Below are 22,007 nucleotides of genomic sequence, written 5' to 3'. Positions count from 1 at the left end.
CCAGCTGCAAACAGATCCATCAATGCCGCCGCGGCCGTCCTCGCCTTCTTCGAGGGCGAGGGCTGGGGCCGCGGCGCCCTCCCCCTCTCCTTCCCTCGCACACCCCCGCCCCACTCGCGATGACTTTGCCGATGTCATCGACACTCTTCCCGCGCCCCCTCCGCGCGCTGCCCAAGCCCGAACCGGCCCCATCCGCTCACCAGCACCCTCTCCAGACTCGGTGGACCTCGGCGAGATCCACCCCCTCCACCCCGCCTATCGTCCAACAGAAGATCTCCGCCGCCCACCCCTCCCCTGGGCCGACTCGCGCGAGACGCTTTCCCGCGCAAGCAGCGACACCGGCAGCCTCCGCAGCGTGCACAGCGACGAGCACGACACTGCGCACCTCACCAACACCCACGCCCACTCGCATCCAGGGCCTGGAATGGGGATGGCGGGGATCGGCGGAAGCACAGGCGTCGGAGGAGGAAGCGCACGACCTTCCCGCCCGTACGACAGCGAGGGAAGAGTGCGCGCCGGACCCCTGGGCATCATCACTCGCAGTCCCACAATACGACGTGTGTCCACAACCCTCCGCAACGCCAGTATCCGTGTTCAACACATCATGGGCACCGAGAAGGAGGGGTACGAGGGCCTCACCCGCCTCTCGACAAACGACGAGCGCGCAGAGTTCCCCGCACTCGAAATGAGCAGCGCGCCGTCCACTCCTCCAGATCCACCGCCACTCCCGCCACCACCACCACCACCACCACCACCACCGCCGCCGGGGAGGCTGCGCGGGCGCACCCTCGGCATCTTCTCCGCCTCCAATCCCATCCGCCGCGCCATGAACCGCGTCGTCCTCTTCCCGTGAGCCGCCGACGCAGGTGCCGCTGACCCAAGCCTGACCGAGCCCATCATCGTCGTGCTCATCATAGCCAACTTTATCATTCTCATCCTCCAGTCCGCCCCGCCCATGTTCGAACCCCGCAGCAAGCAAGGTGGCTACTTCCGCAGCTGGGAGGACTATGCGCTGTTCGTTCTTTTCGTCATCTTTACGTGAGTGCTGGTCACCCCTACCTACTACTACGCTCACACACCAGCCTCGAAATGTTTGCCCGGATTATCGTGACTGGCCTGATCGCCGACCCCGAAACGTCGCTTCCAGCCTTCTCGCACAGGGTGCGCGACTTCCTCGTCTTCAAGGCAAAAGCCGACGTCGATCCAGCGGCTAGGCCATCTACCAAGGAGACTTGGCACAGGACACGACAGTCGTCCACGCCCGTCGTCAGCCGCAACAACACAAGCCAGCTCCTGCCCTTCGACGAGGCCGTCACACACCAGCGCAGCCTCGTCAAAGACAACCGGCCATACCTCCGCCACTCATGGCACCGCATCGACATGCTCGCCATCGTCTCGTTCTGGATCTCTTTCATCCTTGCCGTCACGGGAAAGGAAGTGACTGAAAGTCGTCACCTCTATTTGTTCCGCGCGCTCAGCACCCTGCGCACTTCACGCTTGCTCGTCGTCACATCAGGTACTGCAACTATTCTGCACTCTCTCAAGCGAGCTGGACCGCTCATCCTCAATGTGTCGTTCCTGATCGTGTTCGCGGCCGCCCTCTTCTCCATCATCGGTGTGCAGAGCTTTCGCGGATCACTGCGGCGCACCTGCATCCTCACCGATCCCAACAACCCAGAGCAGAACATCACGCTTGGTAGTTGCGGAGGGTTTCTGGATCCAAATACACTTCGTCCAACCTCCTTCATCCGGCAGGATGGCACACCCTCGTCACAATCGCCTAAAGGCTTCATCTGTCCTCTTGACCAGATATGCAAGGTAGGTTCGACTGGGAATGGGCGTTGACGATCAGACCAGCGATGTCAGCCTGGAAGACGGCACCAAGAGCTTTGACAACATCTTCAAGTCGCTAGTGCAGGTCCTCATCATTGCAGGAGGTAAGTAGCCCACCTTCCTCGCTTCCTCGTCTGATGCCAGTCAACACATGGACGAACACGATGTACGAGACTATGGACACGGACTATCAAGCGTCGGCCCTCTTCTTCATCGTGGCTGTCATGGTACTCAACCTCTGGCTGATGAATCTGCTGGTCGCTGTGGTTGTCAACACGTTCCAGGACATCCGCGCGGAGACAAAGAAGTCGGCCTTTGGTGGTGAAGCGTACGTCGTTGATTCGAGGCTCTGCTCACTCCAGCTCTGCTTTGGCCGCCCCACAGTGGGCTCAGGACACGACGAGGAAGCCCAAAAAGCCCTCTCGCTTGTTCACGGTATACAAGAAGACGGAGCCGTTCTGGGTCCTGCTCATCCTCGTCGATGTCATCTCTCAGGGCACGAAGACCGCGAACACGTCCCCGCGGCACTTGGCCATCCTGCGTGAGTGTACCCAGAGCGTATGAACCAGCTGATCGCAGGCCACATGGGTCTCGCTTTCGGCATCATCTGGCCTATCGAGATAGCGCTGCGCTTCTTGACGTTTGTTCCAGACTGGCGTGCCTTCTTCAAAATCAAGCGGAACGATTTCGACCTGCTCCTCGCCGTTGGCAGCGCCGTCGCAGAGCTGATCCCGGCCGTCCGAGGCTCCCCGTATCACTCGTGGTTGACAGCTTTCCATCTGATGCGATGGTACCGTGTCATCCTCATGGTTCCGCGGATGAAGCCTCTCCTGGTGGGTTCCTTGCACAACCGCGCTGACGACAGATCAACGTTTTCGGTAGTTTTACCGGTTTGTTCAACATGGTCATTTTCCTATTCCTCATGACCATGCTTGCCGCGTTGATGGTGCGTTAGCAGCTGACTTGCGTCTGACCCCAGGCTGTCCAGTTCCTCCGCGGCGACATTCCAGAAGGCGATAATATGGTCAACTTCTCCCAGATCTTCAACTCATTCGTTGGCATGTACCAGATCTTCTCGACAGAAAATTGGACGCAAGTACTCTACACCGCTGTAAGTCGAAGTAACGCGAGGTGTGCCACGCTGACATAGCTAGGTCGCAGCTGAATGGGGCTTGGGCCAGGGCTGGTTCGTGTGCATCTTCCTCTTCCTCTGGTTCATGTTCGCCAACTGTAAGGCCTTTGCAATGATTGCTCGCTCATCCCAGTCATCATGATGCAGATGTTCATCGCGGTTATCAACGAAAACTTCTCCGTCGCCGAGGAACAGAAACGCAAGCAGCAGGTTGACGCCTTCATTCGCCGGTCCGAGCCTGAGTCTGGACACACCAGCTTCTTCGAGAGGTGGAACCCGTACAATAGAATCAAAGGTAGACACAAGGCGATCCGCCTCGCCGAAGTGCCGCAGAACCTCATTTTGCCATTGAAACAAACGATCGGGCAGGACGTCGGGTCGGCAGACGTAAGATGCGGCTTCGCTTAACGCTGACTCGCAGGTTGATCCCGAGGAGACGTCGGGCAAGGCGGCCATCAAGCGACTCATGGGCTTTACGGAGGAAGGAAAGGTGAACCCGCTCCGCCGATTCAAGAAGAAGGAGACGCACGACATGCGCCGGCGCTCCGCGCGTCTCGACCACGCCGATGACAGTGACGACGATCGCGGTTTGACGGACCTCCTTCCGCCACTCAATCCCGGTATCTCGGTTGATGAGCACAAGGATGCCTTACGCGAAAAGCGCAACCAGGAAGCGGACTTCATCTCGGCTCACCCAACCTATGACAAGCCGCTGTACATCTTCTCGCAGACAAACCCTGTGCGCAAGTTCTGTCAGCGCCTCGTGCCATCATCCCATGGGCATCGTATCTTTGGTCAGCCGCATAGCCCGATGTGGCACTTCCTCTTCACCACCGTGATCTTCCTCAGTGTCGTTGCGAGTATCGTCATTGCAGCCATCGCCACTCCAGTCTACCGCAGGAATTTCTACATGGAGCACGGGACATCCCTCGCTTGGTTCGACTTCAGCGAGGCTGGCGTGGCCCTCGTGTTCATCGTGGAGGCCGTGATAAAGATCATTGCCGATGGCTTTATCTTCACGCCCAACGCATACCTTCACTCGCTGTGGAACGTTGTCGACTTCATTATCCTCCTGGCGTTGCTGGCGAACACTGTCACGTCCTTGGTCATCATCGGCGGTGTGAATCGCTTCACGCGCTCGCTCAAGGCGTTCCGCGCGCTGCGGCTCATTACGCTGTTCAGCCGTCTGCGTGATACCTTCTACGTGGTGTTCTTTGCCGGATTCGTGCGTATCCTGGACGCCGCTTGTCTCATGATCTTCTACATTATCCCGTTCGCCGTGTGGGGGTAAGTCGGGTGTGGTGTCCCAGCTAACTCCGTCAGCCTCAACATCTTCCGTAATCGTATGGCCGGCTGCAACGACGGCGGCGAGAACATTGGAGGACGCAGTGACTGCATCGGCGAGTTTCTCCACGCGCCTGTCGATGGAAGTTTGGCGTTCCTTGCGCCGAGGGCGTGGGGTAACCCCACCTTTGACGGCAGCAAGTGGTCCTTTGACGATTTCCGGAGGTCGATCTTGATCCTATTCGAGATTGTGTCCCTGGAAGGTTGGACGGATGTCATGGGGTCGGCCATGAACATCGTTGGCAAAGATATGCAGCCGCAGACGAACGCGCAGCAGTGGAACTCGATCTTCTTCATCATTTTCAACCTGTTTGGTGGCATCATCATCTTGACTGTCTTCTTGACGTAAGCTTTGGTTGATTGCGCGGGCTGACGGCAGGATCATCATCGAGAACTTCAGTATCACCTCGGGCACAGCCCTGTTGACTACTGAACAGCGTCAATGGGTTGACCTCAAGAAGTATATACGTGCGCAGACGCCGAGCCAGCTCCCGAAGAAGAAGCCAAGCACGCCACTCCGGCTGTGGTGCTACAACCGTGCGACAACCAAGCGCGGCTACTGGCAGCGCTTCTTCACCTTTGTCTACTGCGTCCACATTCTCCTCCTGATGTGAATATCGAGACGGTACCTCGCTGACAGCAGGTGCGAAGACTACTCGGAGAACATCATGTCCGAGACGCAGCTGGACACCACCTTCCTCATTCTGACAGTGCTGTACGCCGTTGACATCGTCGTGCGCTTCATCGGCTTGGGATTCAAAGCTTTCCGCTCAAACGGGTGGAATCTGTTCGACGTCTTTGTCGTGACAGGTAGCTTCGCTACTACCATCCCTGCTCTACAAGCCAGTGCGAGCGGCATCGAGGGCAACCAGGCGAGCAAGCAGGTGCAGAAGCTGTTCCTGGTCGCATTCGCGCTCAAGCTCGTGCAGCGTCTCGATGCACTCAACCAGCTGTTCAAGACCTCGGTGTAAGCTTCTGTGGGCCGACTGCTACTGACACCCAGTGCGAGTCTTCCCGCTATCGGCAACCTGTTCCTACTGTGGGCGGTGCTGTTCATTTTCGCCGCGATCGTCTACATCGAGGTCTTTGGCATGACCAGGCAAGGCCCAAATGCGGGATCACGATTTCAAAACTACAACACGTTCACGAATGCGCTGGTCATGCTGGCCTTCATGTCGACAGGGTAAGTGAACGCGGCAGATGGAGCTAACGCTGCAGCGAGGGATGGAACGGCTACATGCACGACTAGTGAGCTTCACGTGCCGATCTTTCGCTGACAACAGCACCGTCCAGTCTCCACGCTGTATCGAGGGCTGGACCTACCTGGAGTCAGATTGCGGCAGCGAAGGGTGGGCCTACACGCTGTTCATCGCGTGGAACATTCTGAGCATGTGAGCAGTGGGCGGAAGATTTATCTGACAACAGGTACATCTTCCTGAACATGTTTACAGGTGTGGTGGTGCAGTCGTTCTCCTACGTCTACCAGATGCCAGGGAGCGCCACGCTCGATCGCGAGCAGATGCGTGAGTCTCCCTGCGGAGCGCACTGACTTCAGGCTCGTTCAAGCGGGCATGGGCTCTGATCGATGTCGAGCGCACGGGCTACATCAAGCGCAAGGACTGCGCGCGCTTCCTTTCGATGCTCAACGGCGTCTTCGAGGTCCGCCTGTACCCAACAGAGTACAGCGTCCCCCATCTGCTCCAAACTTGTGCGCCGGCACCGGGCGCGACAAAGGACGTGCAGGGCAGCGCTGGGCATATGGTGGATGTTCGCTTGCTTCGCGCAACAATCGCACAGATCGACTTCGACCAGGTGCGCAAGCGCCGACGCCAATTCGTGCGGCTGTTCTACGAAGCGAAGATCACCGAGGAGCCCGGCCGCGGGATCAGCTTCACCAACATGCTGCTCATGCTCGCGCAGGCTACCCTCATCAATGACGAGGACGCTCTACAGATCGACGAGCTTCTTGTGCGCCGCGCCAAGATGGAGCGCGTGGACGACCTCGTCAACCTCGATCGTGTCCGTGGCCTTCTGCGTACTATCTACTGGCGGCGTAAATTCCTGACTTACTGCGAGGAGAAGGTGCGCGCGGCGGCAGCCGAGTCGGGCCGCGCCGTTCCCGCCATTGTGCTGCCCGACACTACGTCTCCCAATGCGCCTCGCGCCCCATCGCTGGCCGATGAACCGCTGCAGCCGACACGCAGCCCATGGGGGACGCCGACACACACGCCGCCCGCGAGCCGCCCCACGTCCCCAATAAGCCCCATTCGCTCTGCCCCTTCGACGCCGAGCAGATCGCAGGCACGGCAGGGCTCGGGGCCAAGCCCGTCACGGCCCGTCAGACAGGGATCTGGGCCGAGCAGGAAGGGCACCAGCTCGTCCGGGCCGAGCCGGTCGGGCACACTCGACGCCGACCCCTTCGACGGCCTCAGTGTCGACAGCCACTTCACGCTCGGCAGCTCAAGCAACCACGGGACGGTGCTCGGCGCGCTAAGCATGGCGCCTCTGACTGGCGCTCCGTCTGTGCACGGATCCCAGCTGTCGCACAACACGCTCAACCCGTCGCGCCGCGGGTCGGCAGATAGCACCGCGCTGAGCGGGTCGCAGCGGCTGTCCAACTACAGCTCGTACACGCACTCGCGCGAGCCGAGCTTTGACGAGCCGCCGAGCGAGGACGTGCTCGCGACGATGGCGGGCAGCGAGTGGGCCGAGATGATGCGTGAGGCAGTGGAGGAGGAGGACGACCGGTGAGACGTGACGCGAGACGATAGAGTGACGCGAAGAGAGTACGAGTCGTGTAGGCATGACATTGGTTTCTCATAGACACACAGTTGTACAACTATAGCAATGATGTCGGATGCGCCCTCGGGCCTCTATTTGCTTCTATTCTGCCTCCCCTTCTACAAGACCACAATTCCTCTTACATGTTCAACAGCGTCGCGCTCTCCTCATCCAGCGGTTCGTCGGCAATGACGTGGCTCCACCGGTCCGGCACGGAAGGGAAGTAGAATCTCTCCATGGCGGTGCGGAAGCGCTTGCGGTACTGCAGCGGCGTGACGATGGTGGGCTCGCCGCGCCCGCCGCCACCAAAGTCCTTGACCCACGACTCGACCTTCTTGTCCCTGCGCGTCAGCTTGTCCAACTGTCGAGAGACAAGAATGCTCACCAAGTGAATGTGCGGATGTAGTCGACGACGCCGACGACGAGCTCCTTGTTCTCCGCGTCGACGCCGACAACAAGCGAATAGTCCATGACATTGAGGTTGGAGAGGAAGAGCGTGTCGTTCCACAGCGCCGTGCGGAGGATGAGCTTGGCGTGGTCCCGGAGATACAAGGGCGCCGTGTACGAGATCTCCATGAGGTTCTCGTCGAGGAGCACCTCGTTGGCGCGGCCCGTCGGCTTGATCAGCCGGTTGCGTGTGCTGCCCTTCAGATCGTAGATCTTGCTGAAGTGGCGCCCGTAGAACAGGTTCTCCTGCACCAGCACGTTCATGTGCATGCTCCGCCCCGTCACGCCATTGCGGTACCCGATCTTGAAAATGCCGTACGTCTTCGCGAGCGCCGTCGGGCGCTGCCGCTCGAACGCGGTGCTCGTGTACTCAAAGTACGCGGGCGCGAATTTGGTCAGCGCATCCATCTCGTACCGCGAGATTTCCTTGACGATGAACCGGTCGTCCTTCGTCTTGAGGAACGCGCTGCCCGACTTGCCGCCGCTGGCGTCGAACTTGGCGCATCGCGCCAGGCTCTCGATGAATCCGTCCTCACACTGCACGGCCTGGCGCAGAGCCGCAAACTGCTCGGCGAAGAAGATTCGGCACGAGATCGTCGAGGATCCAGCCTCAAACTCGTACTTCAGGTGTGTGCCCGCGCCAGATAGGGAAGGCTCGTCGAGTTCGTCGACGCTTATTATATCCCATGGTCGCTCGTTGCCAACCTCCTCCAGCATACTCGGTTCAGAGGGGAGGGTCGAGTGCTGAGCGCGCTCAGCACGCGCCGCACGCGCTTTGGATGCTGCTGCCACAGAGCGGATCTGCTCTCTGTACTGCTTCGAGCAGAGAGTAAACGCGATGATAGACGTCGGTTCATGCTCGCGCACAATCACGCGCGAGTCGACGAAGATGTGTTCCGCCGCGCTGAGCGGGTAGTCGAGCGGCGTGAAGTCGCCAGCACGGATGGCCCAGAGACCTGTCAAAGTCTTGAGAATGCTCGAGCGTTCGCCTCCGCCAGACGACATCTCGCTCTCACTGATCTGAGACATCTGGCTCAAACCCTTCTTACCCGCCTCGTCTTCGGTTATCAGGCCAGCGGGCGTAGCAGGGATGCTGGGCAGTGGAGCCGCCGTATCAAACGGTGCAAGCTCGATGTGTAGGCGGTCGCTGGCAATCTTGCTTGCCCCAGCGTCGTCGGTCTCAGGGTAGACCTCGGACTCGAAAGTCGATGGGCCGGCCTCTGGCACGTGAGGCTTAGGAGTGGACGTCTCAGCCTCAGCTTCGGTCTCCTCATCGTCCAGACGCTTCTTCGGCGGGGGCGTCGGCGCGACTTGGGCATGCGGTGGCAGTAGCGCTGGACGCGGCTTGGCGGGCGAACTCTGCTTACGGCGTGGCTTGGCGCGACCGGTCGAGTCGACGCTTACATCGCTCAGGTCGGCTTCCTCCTCATTGTCGGCGGCAGACGAGTCCGAGTCAAACTCATCCTTGAACGCGTCGCGGACATTGTTGAACACTTGTACACGGGCCTTAGTGACACCGACGCGGCCAGCACGCTTTCCACGCGCCAAGCTGATGCGCTTGGCTCTATCCCGTTCAGCGTCGCGACTGATTTTGTCGAAGTGTCTCGCAATGGACGTGACGCGAGTCCCTGCTCCCATCACGCGGCGCGGGATGCCTCGCATGAGGTTTCCTCCCGGCGACGCTTGCGGCGCAATCGGTAGCGACGGCTTGCGCGGCATCTTGCCCTTGCCCACAAGCCGAGGCTTCCCGTCCATGCTTACGCTTTTAGATATAGGGACGGACGGGGCGGCGAGACGCCCATCCTTGCGCGCGGACGGAGACGGAGCTCGAGAGCGGCTGCGATTCGGCGAGGGAGCACGTGACGATCTGCCCCGCCCTCCAGACGACGCGGGATCCGTGTTGTGCCGCTTCGACAACACGCGGCTCGCGTTGACGGCGTAGCTGCGGTCACCATCGGAGAACAGGTTGGACCGCGAGGATGTGCGCTGCATGACCGTCTGCTCGCTCGTTCTGTTGCGCCGCAGGTAAGGTCTGAGCGGCTGTCCTACATCGCTGTCCGAGACGTCAGTGGGCTCATGCCGCATCCGACGGTGAACGCCAGCAGCCGAACGGGGCCTCTCTAGTGTCGGTGTAGACGCCCCGCTGCGCCCGGGTGCGGTGTCCTGGAAGCGCTTGACGAGATCTGCTACGCTCGGCGAGGGACGATTTCGTCGCACTGGCAGGCGCGAGATGAACGCGTGAGTGTCGCTGTCAACTCCACTCGACGCCAGGTCAGCAGACGGCGTAAACGGCTGAGCAGGCATGGAGATTGGGCGCGGCGCGGCGGATATGGTTGAGTCGCTCTCGTAGTCGCGCGGCGTCTCTGGGAGTTCGAGCTCGGGAGTCTCAGGAGGGGCGAGCATCGGTGGGCCAGTAGCGCGCGACACCGTTGGCGTCGGCGTCACGGTGTCGCTCGAGGTGGCAGCACTGCCACTGACCTTCTCCTCAGATGGCTCCGACAAGTCCACCGTGCTGCCGTCGGCGCTTTCCAGCTCGCTGACCTTGTCAGGGCTGGGCCCAGCTTCCGACTCGAGAATAGACGGGGTCGCAGTGCCGCTCTCGGGCTCGAGCGTTGGCGCAATCGAGGGCGGCTTCGACGAGTCAGGATCTGTCACCTTCTCGTGCTCGTCTACTTCCGGCACAGCCATGCTGGCGACATTCTTGTCAAGTGAGCTGAAGACATCGTGAGTCGCAAAGAGGCGCTTCAAGTGGGTCGCGGTCACTGTATGTTAGTGGTGCTCCTCCAAAGGTTACTCACTTCTCCGCAGATCCTTCTCGGAGGGCATGTACAGCTTCTCGACGTCCAGGAAGTCGAGACTGGTGTAAGCAGAGGCCACGGCGTGAGATGAAATAAACTCACTCCCACTGGATGACCTTGTCCTGGAGGGCCTGCAGAACGACGTTGATCGCAAGCACATCAGTCGGTGGCGTCTGCTTGTATGTAAGCTTGAGAGAGTTGACCATCTCGTCACGATCTGCGACCGCACGCGTGAGGAGCGCATCGCGGTCAGCACGCATGCGCGCCTGCTTATCCGGCTCGACAAGATCGTCCGTGAAGCTTCGCAGGCGGTGCATCACCGAGTCGAAGAACGCCGCAGTCTTGGCCAGCGCACTCTCGTACTCGGCGTTCTTGAGAGCCACCTTGTCCTCAACATTCCAAATGATCTTGATCGGAGGTCTGACGGGCTCATACAGTTCGATCTCGTCATTGTGGATCCGCACAACCGTGTTGTGATGCGCAAAGTAGCGGATATGCTCGCGGTAGGCGTCGTGCGCGCAGCCGAACCCAGTGCGCGTTTCGGGCGGGTAGAAGCAGTGCTCAAGGTAAGCACCCCAGCTCATGCGCCACGTCTCCTCGCGGATGACGGTAGGCTCCCATGATCGGTTACACTGCCGACAGTAGCTCCAAGTCAGGATCTGCTCCTCGTGCCCAGGTAATGGACAGGAGAAGTGCTCCATGGCGATCTGCAGACGTCGCTCCGCGTGGACTAGTACGTCGTAGTGGAAGAGCATGAGCAGATCACACGTGGGGTTGGGACAGCGATGGACTGCGTTTGCGACCATCGAGCCAAGGAATTGGCCAAGCGTCTGGTCATCCTCCTGGTAGAAATTGATTTCCTGGCGCGCAGGCTCGACGCATGGCTTGTCTTGGCCCTGGCGATACAGAGCTTGCAGGTAAATGATACCCTGGAAGTTCTTGGGGTGGAGTGGGCCGGGATTGCGTCTCACGTAGTGCTTCCAAAGCTTGTACTGCTCGTCGTGGTCGTACTCGACGAAAGCGAGGGTGCTGGCGTCGACGAAGTCCTCAGGGTTGAGCAGGATGCGGTATGGATCGCCACCCTTACTGCCTGCCACAGCTGGTGGTGCGGGCGTCAACGCAGGAGCTTGTGCAGGTGCATTTGGGGCTGGAGTGGGCGCCGGTGTGGGCGGCACCAGGACTGGGAGAGAGGCAGAAGAAGGTAATGTTGCAGTTGGTGCGGCAACGGGTGAAGTAAAGCCCGAGTTGGCGGCGGAAGACGCAGATGATTCGCCGTCCGTCTTCGGGAGAGGTGCAGACTTGATGGACATGGCGTCGTCTACGATGTCCGTCTCAGACTTGCCGGCTAGCGTTGGCTCAACCTTGACCTCAGCATTGCCGTCCTCCCTCGACGACGGCTGCACCTCCGCCGTGGGTTTCTCGGCGTCTTTCTCAGCACTGGCGCCCTTGTCCTGCTCAGCGCTCTTGACATCTGGCGCCTTGTCCACTTCCTGCTTCTCGACGTCCTTGGCTTTTTCCACCTCCTTCTTCGCGGCATCCTTCCTCGCGACATCCTCCTCAGACTCGACGACTATCTTGATCGGCTCGTACTTGGGAGGCTCCGCCCGCTTCTCCTCTTCCAGGATCTTGGCAGCTTCACGCTCGTCCTTCTTCAGGCGCAGGTAGTTCAGCTTGCGATCCAAGGCAGCCATCTTGGCAAGGACATGCGGAGGGGGGAAACGCACGGCCACCGAGGCGCTGAGCACAGTCGTGAGGTAAGGCTCCAGGCTCTCGGCGATCTCGCGCGTTACCTGCAGTGCGTTCTCCTTTTCGATCTGCTTTGGGTCAGAGGGGTCGCGCGCGGCCGCTCGAGGCGTGAGCTCTGAGTCGGGAGACACGGGTGAGCGCGCCAGTGGTGAGCTCGCGCCACGCCCATACACCGATTTCGGGGTTGATCGCTTATTGGCCAGTAACCGCAGCAGGTCACGGTATTCTTCCGGCATGGGAGGATGTGGCGGAAGCATCTGGAACTCGTCGCCGTACAGAAATGTCTCGTTCTTGAGGTGATATGCGACCAGCGCGAGGAAGTCAGCGATAAGCTTGACTCGACGGAGGGTGGAAAGAGTGCCGCCACGTAGAATAATGGTGCCGCCAAAGCCGTTGTGCGTGCCCTCGAAGCGCATGTACGTCTTGCGCCTGCCAGGAATAAGGTCGTGCTCGAAGGTCTGGACTTTGAAATCGGCGCAGCGGCCCAAACGAGGCTCCAATGCAAGCTTGTCCATCGAGCCAATGATGTCCGCATGCGTGCACCGTGCAACCTGGTGAATGGCGCTGAACTTTACGCCACGCGCCACGACAATGTTGGCTTTGTAAAGGAAGTCGAGGGCGATGCGCGAGACGAATCGCTCGACGAGGACAATGTGCGGACGAAGGTCAATAATGCGATTTGTCAGCAGCCGCAGATAGTCGTTCTCCTGCTTGAGGATGGGGTCGAGGGACATAAATTGCGTCTCGACGCGATGATAGTCAAGCGGAAAGGTGATGACCATGATGCGCGGGTTGACAAGTCGACGCGACATGCCTTTGTGCGCAACGTTTTTGGTTATTACGATGCCGTCAACATACTCCGAGTCAGTGATCTTGCCGCCAGGCACCTTCTTGATCTTGACGTAAGTGCGGATGTCGATGGAGTCGCCGGCTCGAACGACCGGCCGAAGGTTGGTCGACACGCGAAGCAAGAGTTTGCTGAGCACGCGGTGCCACGTCTCCGGATTTGGCAGCTCATGCCGCTCAATGGACTGCTGCAGCATCGTGTTGAAATGCGCAAGCGATGGACCAGTGAGAAACTCTGGTGGCGTGACGAATGAGTACGAGCGCGCTCTCCAAAGCCCGTCTTTGCGGTCAGTATCCAACAGCGCGCTCAATCCGTTGTTGGCTCCACCCCGCAAGCTGGCCGCCGAGCTCAAGCGCGTTCTCAGCCCGGGGAAGTTGAGCGGCACATTGATGATGGGCATGCCCTCTTCGGACTCGATAGTGTCGGTGCGAGGGAAGCCTACGCGCGGACGAGTGTCGAGCGGGTAGTCGATCATCGGCCTCACGTGGTTGGCGCCAGCGCTCCCCGGCCGGGGTGAAGGAGCCTCGGAAGCAAGTTCACTGTGTGTATTGCTCTCGTGTCCTTGGTCGTCCGAGTTGTCGTCGCCATGCCGACGGAAGGGCGCCGCAATGGAGGGCCACAAACCCCACCGGCTACCCGTGGTTTCCTCCTGGTCCGACATATCCGAGTCCTCATCGTACGGCTGATGAACAGCCTCCTCGATCGCGGATAATGAGTCGTTGGTGCTGCGGAACAGCTGGCTCGCGGCAAATGGTGACTGAGAGTACGCTATCTCCGAGGAGATAACGCGATCTGGGAGCCCGGCGAGCCCCGACATTGTCGAGTTGATGCTACGCCGGTCATCGTCGTCATCGTAGTCCTCCATGATCTTGAGACATAAGTTGCACACGCGCACCATGCCGTCCTGACCGAAGCGCCGCGCACCAATGATGTTGGATGCGCACCGGCCGCAGAAGATCTGACCGCAGATACGGCAGTGGTGCTTTCGGCGCCAAGTGGTAAATACCTAATGTCAGCAGCCCTCTTACGACCTTCCCTCACCGACTTGCAGTCGTAGCATTCCTTGCAGTTCTCGTCTGCCATCCAGTAGTGCTTGCTCAAGCCTTCGCCACGCATGCGACGAATGATCTTGGAGACGGAGTGCGGCCGCTTAGCCAGAGCCAACGAGCGAATACTGCGCGTGTCCTCGGCGGGAAGCTGGAAGCCTGGCACGAAAGAATAGTTGTTGTTCTGACTGAGCTCGGCGTTGCCTGAGATCATCGCTGACAATGACACGCTGCTCGGCGAGTCTGGAATGGTGCCGATTGAGCCACGGCGTAACCTTCCTCCACCGAGCGCGGCGCTGCCGGATATTGGTTTGCCTTTGGCGTTGGTGACCTCCACCGTTGGCGTCACATTCATGAGGCGAGGCGGCGGCGGCATGCTGTCCTCGCTGATACGCGGTGCAGTGGTAGTGACGCTGGTCACCGGTGAGACGGTGACCTGCGCGCTCGCGGCCGCGGGACGCCAGTTTCTCTCACCGGGAACAAGGTGACGACGCTGCTGAGGCTGGGAATTGGAGCTGGCTACGCTGGCAGCCGCGCTAGATAGCTGCGAGGCAGACGCGGCCGAGCTCTGGTGGCTGTGCTGAGCACGAGGAGGGAGAGGGAGGGACGTGACATTGAGCGAAGGCGCAGTGGGCGAGAGAACTGATGACGGAGAGGTGTCGCCAGATGGTCCGATTGAAAGCTGGCCAGTCCCCCGCCGCGACGACACGTTGGGCACGGAGACAGCAGACGCGTGCGACGTCGGGGTCACCGCAGGCGCGGCGGCCTGAGAGCCTTGAACCTGCGCTACAGCTGCTGCCTGGGCCTGGGCCTGGGCGGCATGTTGTTTCCGCGTTGCCTCGGCGATGAGCTGAGCTGCACTCTGAGCCGGCTGGGCCGGTGTCGCAGCGTCCTTGGTGTCCCGTGGTGGCGCGGACGAGAAAGTGCTCTTGACCTTGGAGAGGAGGGAGGGGAGCAGACCGGTCTCGGGCTCGTCTTGGAAGGGGTTAGGAAAGGTGGTAAGGTTGGACAATGTGTTGGGGAGCCCATGGTTTGAGAAGTGTGAGATTGGGGAAGGCCCACTGGACGCCGACACGCCCGTGTCGAGGCGCAGGTGCGGGTCGGACATTGGGCGTGGGAATGGATGTTATCGGGAGGGAGTGGGGGACATGTCCAGTCGAGTGGTCGATGTGGTCGAGGAGAAGAGTAACAGAGGGAATAGAATGGGCGGAGAGAGATGTGAGTGATGGAAATGGAGTGAAGAGAAAGGATGAGAGTGGCGATGGTGCTGAGAGATCGCTGATCGAGGGCCAAACACACTCATCTCACAGACATTCCCCCCTCCCCACACAGGTGGCGCTCCATCAAGCATCAAGGGGGAGACGGGGCCAATTATTAAAGCCACGTGCTGGGGCTAATGCCCCCATTACACGGCTATACGGCTACCTATTGACGCTGCCCCTGATCCGCACCAACCCGCATCTTTTGTTGTTCCCAACACTACTGGTCTCATGTCTCACACCTCGGCGTAGGCACAGCAGAATCCGCGAGCCGTAGCAAATAGCGACGCTATAGGGTGCTCAGAGCCCGCTCGTTAGCACTAGCTACTGCGCGTCCTGTAAGACATATATCGATTCACATCGTATATCACGAACGCTATTTAGCAGCGATGTACTCCTCACGGCTCTCCCACGTTTACTCTTGATCACGCGCCACGACACTAAACTCGCCGCTACCGCTATCTCGAATATCGGAGTACAATTAGCCCACCTCATATCAGGCGTATTCAATCCCTCTGGCGTTCTCTCTCAGACTCAGGCACCCAACACATGATTGAGCGTCAGCGAGCTCCCATGCCTCTTCGAAAGCCGGTGAGTGTCTGCAGCACACTGTTGTCAGCACAGAGGCCGTTAACTATCTTACCTTGAAGAAGCGCACGTGCTGCTTGTCTATGAAGAGCGTCTTCGCGCAATTCTACCAGTCAGCGGCAAGTCGAGATTGTACCCACTTTCTGCCACAGGAAGGGATCCTGTACAATAAGCTGCTGATCGTCCCACTCTGTCGGCTGGTGGACGTCACATTTGCCTACCCAGAGATCTCCGGGATGGTCGGAGCCGTACTGGGACCGCCAGTACCCCCTTCCTGTGCTGTCAGCGCGCTCTCGCCACGGGGAGTGTTATCCCGCTCACTTGGGGCCACGGGGTTACGTCGTGAGCTAATACCGCCATTGAGGATAGAGACAATCTGGGAGTTGGGGTTGAAATAGGATTGATCATGCCCGAGGAGGCTGAAGTATTGAAAGAAGCCGCGTACGGCCTCGGCAGCTGTAAGGCTGGGCCTCCTGGGCTGCCATCCAGGCGGAGGTCGGCGCTTGAACCAAACGTGAGCGATATCGCCTTGCTCCTTCCCCCACGAAAGCCAGATCGAGTCCTTCGAGGCGATTCTGGGATCGGCGGATGTCGGTACCACGACGCCTGCCTGAAGATTGGGCAGGGCACCGATGTGTTGCAAGTACGCGATCGACATAAGAGTGAGGCAATACGAGGACATGGACCGCAGACCCGTTTGGCCAGAGGGGTCGTTCAGGTTGTGCACTTGGAGCCAAAGCTTGAGGGTGTGGATCATGGGGCGCAAAACGAAGGGCGAAATCTCGCAGTACGCTAGAATGAGAGCCGAATTGTACCTGTAGTCAGCGCGAACCCAGGCGTGAAGAATGCCCTCACCAGCCGCCGAGATCGTTGGTGCAAATGTCACACTGGAAGCCCATGTGGGGAACTTTGAACTTGACGATGGGGGTGAAGGCTGGGACAGCTCTGGCTTCCTTGACAATGGTTAGGTTTTCCAGATAAGACCTGAGAACATGAACGTTGTAGATCTTGGGGACGTGCGGATTCTTCAACTTGCGCGACTTGCTGATGTTTGCAACGACGCGTACATCAGACGGTGTCTTCCATAAACTGGGCGCGTCTGCTGTTAGCCCGCTGCGGCATGCAAGCAATCTGCAGCCTCACAGCCCCAGGGATATTCCGTGTCCTACGGATGAGCAACTGGTAGCGGGACGGCGCTCACAATGATCACCAGGTCAACATCGCCGCTCTTGCCAGTGCCACCTCCCCATGCCGCGCTCCCAAAGACGTCAACGATGTACCGATTGCCGTCTGGGTTGTCCAGTGGGGACAGTTTATTGAGCAAGTCCGTCAGGACGAGGAGGAGCTCGGCGAGATGTTCCTTTTGACGTTCGGATGGCTCGGCCCTTTGCCAAGAAGCCATGATCTCCATTTGCAGGATGCCGCCACTCAAGGCCACGGTTCTTACATTGGCACTGTAACGAGAGGGCAGCCTGGACTTGTACCGAGCATAAGGTGAGCCCCATCCTCCGTACTTGATGCCCGAGATATTCCAAGCATCTCTCTCCATGCCCTCGATGGTGTCCAGGTCATCGATGGTATCCATGACACCGATGCTATCCATGACAACGATGTTATCCATGGCAACGATGTTATCCATGGCAACGATGTTATTCATGGCAACGATGGTCTCCGCGGCGTGAGGGATTGTCGAGACTGCAAGTCTAGAGTGTCAAGAGACTGCTTGTCAGAGGTCGTCTCCGTCGTTGTGTCACCTCGAATAGGAAGCGTGGGTTCCGGAATGTGGAGGTAGACTGAGTCTGGGGAGAGCTGGATGGTCTGGCGAACTGAGGATAGGAAGAATGGGACAAGCAGAGGAGGTAGAATAGGTAACGCGGTTAGAGCAGAGCAGAGACAAGCAGTGGAGAGAAGAGAAGAGGATGGAAGAGGAGAGGAGAGTGGAATGAAAGTTGAGTGAAGTGGGAAGAAGAAACATCCGTGTCGCTCTCTCTTCTAGATCTGGCCTGCGGCCTGTGCGTTCTTTCCTGCGTACCCGACGCCCTCCACGATTGGTGACAACAGCTAGCTGAGCATTGCACGTGCTCCCTCACCAGTCTTGCACCCACTCTCTGCATCGTTTATTCCAAGAGGAGTCGAGCTAACTCGTCCAAAAGCAGGCCAGACGCAGGCCGGAGGGCGGGTGATTGCAACACCTCCAGCCGTGCCAGGCCTCAGCGACAGCGCCACCGCAGGCGGGCCGCATTGACCTACTGGTGTTCTGGTGACGCGACGCACAGGTTTGGACTCAACGTGTCCCCGAGCAACGCACGTCTCTGACGCGGTGTCACTCCGGTATACGCCCTCAGATATGACTCGAGTGGGCCGAGGATCATGCCGGCTTCGACCTGTACCAGAAGGTGGTGAGGTCAACTACGAGGATAGAGCCGCTGCAAAACTCATGTTGAAGCTATGAGAATATGTACGGCAGGATTAAGCAGCTCTTATGCCTGCCCCCGGCACGCACCGACGGTGTCGGCCCATAATGATGTACATCTGGATCCCTTTGAGGGCCCGACGCCCTCAGGCGCAGGCCGTCTTCCGGCGCGTCTGTATGCATCACGCAGCTGGCAGATCTAGACTCTGGAGATGGCGAGGGATACACACAGGTGGGGCTCACAGCTCACAGGGGGCGCGACATGAGGAGCAGTGGCATGGCGGCTTGTGCGACTTCGACCAGCTTCTCCAGGCGGGCTCTCGACTGGGGCGTGCACGATGCATGTGTCGCGCAAGCGCCCGACCTGTTTTCGTGGCACTTCTTCTCTGTGCTTTCAACATCTGTTGACGCCATAAGCGCACTGCTTGTCGCCTGGTACCTGGTCCCGGATAACAGTCGCGGGCGATGTCTCACGCCTTATGCTTACTAACCACTCAATCCTCTCAATGCGAGCGGTCAGGTAGTGGAGTGGCTTGTCGAATTGTCGGGGACTGTCCGGGGGGGATTGCCAAAGACATGAGTAGCCAAGAATGAAGTGCCGGGGAGGTTTGAAACCCATTCAACGATATTCGACTGAAGCTCGTCTGGGTATTTGATGCGGTTTGCAGGACGTGACAGGCGCCAGGTACTCTCCTCTACTGCACAGCGAGCAAGCTGCGGCATCTTGCGTATGGGTAACTCATCTTATGCTATTTAGAACACTACAACATACTCTATACAGTCTAAGCTTATGTATCCGTCGCCATGCTAGTTCACAACGCAATCGCCACACACAACACCTCAGTGAGAGATGTACTGGAATACGTACGACACTTCCGGCAGGCCGAGCTCGGCGCGAAGCAGGTCGTCGTGCATCTGCCCGAGATCCGCGTTTTGGAAGTGGTTCCATGTGCTCGCGTCCCCATACAACAGCGCCGGCGCCTTGACGAACTGCTTGCCGCCGCGACACCGCTTGCACTTATATGTCTCGTGTGTCTGGCATGGTGTCTCGGTCGTGAACTTGAACAGCTCGCGCAGGTCGTCCTGCGTGAAGTGGCGGGCAGTGTCCTCTGCCTCGTCGACAACGCACGCGGACAGGTTCTGCTTCTGGCACTGGCGCTGGAAGATCTTCTCTTCGATCGACCCGGTTGTCATGAAGCGGTACACGAAGCCTGGATGTCAGACGAGCTCAGCGAATAAACAACTCACATTCCTTCTTCTGCCCATCACGCCACACACGTGCGAGAGCCTGCTGATCACTCGCCGGGTTCCAGTCCTAGGAGTCAGCTTCGCCGAAAGTTGTGGCTTACGGGGTCAAAGAGGATGAGGCGGTTCGCCCCAATGAGGTTGATACCACACCCGCCGGCCTTGGAGCTTAGGAGGAACACAAACTCCTTGCCTTCGGGGTCGTTGAAGCGTTGGACGATCGTGTTGCGCTTCTTGACGCTCATTGTGCCGTCGAGGCGCACATGGCCGTACTTCTTGGCGCGGCACAGGCGCTCCATGAGGTCTAGAGTTTGAGTCGCATTACTGATGAGCACGATCTTGTCATTGGTGTGGTTGCGGATGTGGTCAAGCATGCTGACGGTCAGTTCTGAGCAACCACGGTTAGCTTACCGTTCCAGGACCACAAATTTGCCAGAGTACGTGCAGTTGAGACCGCGCTCGCGACCAGTCTGCGCGACAGCGTAGTCGGGAGGGAGCAGGTCCTCGCTCCCCGACAGATCATCAGGGAGGTTGAGAAGCTGCGGGTGATTGCAGAGCTTGCGGAGGAGGCCGATAGCCTTAAGAGGCTGAGATTCCTTGCCGCGAAGCAGGCGCTGGACCTCCTTTGAATTGACGAAGTGGTTGTACAGCGCAGTTTGCAGCGGGCTAGGTCGACAGAAGACGACGTGCTCGTACTTCACGGGAACTGCGGTCAGCGGCGTCTGGCAATGGCAACTCACGGTATTTGGAGAGTAAGTCGTTTGTGCGGCGGATAATGAACCGGTTCACAAGACCGCTTAGCTCCTTGAGCTTGGCGTCACTCTCCTCCTTCTCCTTGTCCGTCGCATCAGCGTCACGCCCACGCAGAATCTTGGTCTCAAAGTTGCGCTTGAAGTCGAGCTTGGAGCCGAGATATTCGGGGTTGGCGAAGTTAAGGAGTGCGAAGTACTCCGAAAGATCGTTCTGGATGGGCGTGCCGGTGAGAATGACGCGGCGCTTGACGTTGAGGGCAGTGAGTGCTTGGAACGTAAGAGTTTCTGGAGTCAGTGTAATCCCGACGAAAAGCATACCAGCATTCTTGAGGCGATGGCCCTCGTCAGCGAGAAGGAGGCCGATCGGGCAGTCGGCCAGCTCCTCTTGAAGCGTTCGCAGCGTCTCATACGAGACGATCATCACTGCCGTCAGCGCCCGCAGGCGAGGAAGGCTTACCTGGCAGTGTTATATTGCGGCCGTGGGCGGCAACCCAGCGGCGGACCGCGGGGATAAGCTCAGCCTTGCCACCCTTGCCGTCCACAACAAGGGGATTGATGGCTCCGGGACCGAGCCACTTGACTGGTGTCAGCATAAGGCACGTCTGTGCACCCACCAAGCTCGTTTGCCCAGTTCCCTACGAGCGATGTCGGGCACGCAATGATGACCTTCTCGCACGTCGCCTTGCCAGCAATTGGAGACTGCTTGAGGAGTGTCCACATCAGTGCGATGCACTGGAGCGTCTTTCCGAGACCCATCTCGTCGGCCATGATACAACCCCATGCGCTATCGGCGAGCATACCGGTTGTGCAGCGGTAGAGGAACTGCCATCAGCATTGTTACAGTTCCACGACTCACTTTGACACCCTCAATCTGGTGCGGACGGAGGACCTTGCTGAGACGCGGGTCAATGACGACAGGAACCTTGACCTCGACCTTGACTGTGCGGTCCTGGATACCGAGAATGGTCTTGAGGCTCTTGTGTGGCCCCCGGTCCTCCTTGACCGCCACGACACCTTCCTCATTCTCTTTGGGTGCAGGCTTGTCATCGATCGTCGGGTCGTAGAGCACGATGGCGTGGTCAGCCATTGGATCGTGCAGGGGACGCGGGGCTAGGGTCGGATGCGGCCGCGCGCCGAGCGACGCGTGTGAGAGCGGGTGCACGATCTTCTCCGACGTCTTGGCGTTTGTCATGACTGGAATCGCGAAGCTAGCGTAAGTGAAACCTCTCAAGCCCACTCACGTCTTTGCGAACACGGTTGTGCGGTCCTTGGGCTCGAAGACGGGGAACTTGCGTGTGCACCACTTGGCCATGTCGCCAAGCACGCCGTTCTCGTACACCTTGTTGCCCATCTCAAAGCGCATCTTCTTGGGCGGCGAGCCGTCGATAACCGCCTCGCCGTCGTCTGTGCCCTCGCCCATCTCCTTGTAATTGACGGCCTTACGCTTACGCGCCGGCATCGCGGTGGTGCGGCGCGCCGCGAGTGGCGTGGGCGGGCGGAAGGGCTTGGCGACAATACCGAATCCACCAGACGTCGCCGAGGTAATGGGGGAGTCGCCGCCCTTGTTGGGTGGAAGGCGCCTGAGCATGGTGGATCAAGATGCAAGATGCAAGAATGGGAGGACGGCTCGGGAATGAGATTGCTGTTTTGAAGGCAGCAAGGTGGCCAAAGCAAGTCGCGTCAACCGTTGACGACCGCGGAACCAGATTCGCCACCCAACCCACGTGGGCATTTATGTGCGCTGCCCGCTAACAAAAGTTCATGATGCGGGGTCGT

General features: G+C 59.1%; 5 protein-coding genes across 5 annotated transcripts; 2 read left to right on the top strand and 3 right to left on the bottom strand.

The window, feature by feature from the left end:
• Positions 1 to 22: 22 nt before the first annotated feature.
• Positions 23 to 7,060, top strand: COLE_00505 (uncharacterized protein; the record flags this gene model as incomplete). Its single annotated transcript, XM_018420860.2, has 20 exons — positions 23 to 849; positions 883 to 1,038; positions 1,083 to 1,818; positions 1,853 to 1,937; positions 1,978 to 2,161; positions 2,196 to 2,374; positions 2,413 to 2,666; positions 2,699 to 2,779; positions 2,813 to 2,944; positions 2,988 to 3,063; positions 3,099 to 3,352; positions 3,387 to 4,252; positions 4,289 to 4,654; positions 4,689 to 4,919; positions 4,953 to 5,276; positions 5,313 to 5,492; positions 5,528 to 5,557; positions 5,593 to 5,700; positions 5,735 to 5,832; positions 5,865 to 7,060. The coding sequence occupies 20 exons, from the start codon at positions 23 to 25 to the stop codon at positions 7,058 to 7,060; spliced, it is 6,363 nt and encodes a 2,120-aa protein (XP_018278523.2).
• Positions 7,061 to 7,229: 169 nt separating this feature from the next.
• COLE_00504 (uncharacterized protein) lies at positions 7,230 to 15,082 on the bottom strand (the record flags this gene model as incomplete). Its single annotated transcript, XM_018423335.2, has 5 exons — positions 7,230 to 7,431; positions 7,476 to 10,299; positions 10,336 to 10,394; positions 10,438 to 13,934; positions 13,970 to 15,082. The coding sequence occupies 5 exons, from the start codon at positions 15,080 to 15,082 to the stop codon at positions 7,230 to 7,232; spliced, it is 7,695 nt and encodes a 2,564-aa protein (XP_018278524.1).
• Positions 15,083 to 16,038: 956 nt separating this feature from the next.
• COLE_00503 (uncharacterized protein) lies at positions 16,039 to 17,232 on the bottom strand (the record flags this gene model as incomplete). Its single annotated transcript, XM_018426180.2, has 3 exons — positions 16,039 to 16,636; positions 16,677 to 16,910; positions 16,991 to 17,232. 3 exons carry the CDS (start codon positions 17,230 to 17,232, stop codon positions 16,039 to 16,041), a joined length of 1,074 nt encoding a protein of 357 aa, XP_018278525.1.
• A 1,264-nt stretch (positions 17,233 to 18,496) lies between these two features.
• Positions 18,497 to 18,724, top strand: COLE_00502 (uncharacterized protein; the record flags this gene model as incomplete). The annotated part of the gene is made up of 1 exon (XM_018423336.2): positions 18,497 to 18,724. The coding sequence occupies one exon, from the start codon at positions 18,497 to 18,499 to the stop codon at positions 18,722 to 18,724; it is 228 nt and encodes a 75-aa protein (XP_018278526.1).
• Positions 18,725 to 19,074: 350 nt separating this feature from the next.
• COLE_00501 (uncharacterized protein) lies at positions 19,075 to 21,819 on the bottom strand (the record flags this gene model as incomplete). Its single annotated transcript, XM_018426017.2, has 10 exons — positions 19,075 to 19,445; positions 19,483 to 19,549; positions 19,584 to 19,854; positions 19,891 to 20,185; positions 20,220 to 20,516; positions 20,550 to 20,654; positions 20,689 to 20,811; positions 20,846 to 21,053; positions 21,088 to 21,439; positions 21,473 to 21,819. 10 exons carry the CDS (start codon positions 21,817 to 21,819, stop codon positions 19,075 to 19,077), a joined length of 2,436 nt encoding a protein of 811 aa, XP_018278527.1.
• Between the last annotated feature and the right edge of the window lie 188 nt (positions 21,820 to 22,007).

This window comes from Cutaneotrichosporon oleaginosum (assembly GCF_008065305.1).
Source record: "Cutaneotrichosporon oleaginosum strain ATCC 20508 chromosome Unknown ATCC20508_contig01, whole genome shotgun sequence".
Lineage (NCBI taxonomy): Eukaryota > Fungi > Basidiomycota > Tremellomycetes > Trichosporonales > Trichosporonaceae > Cutaneotrichosporon > Cutaneotrichosporon oleaginosum.
Note: the sequence above shows the minus strand (reverse complement) of the source record. Positions and strands in the feature narration are given on the sequence as shown.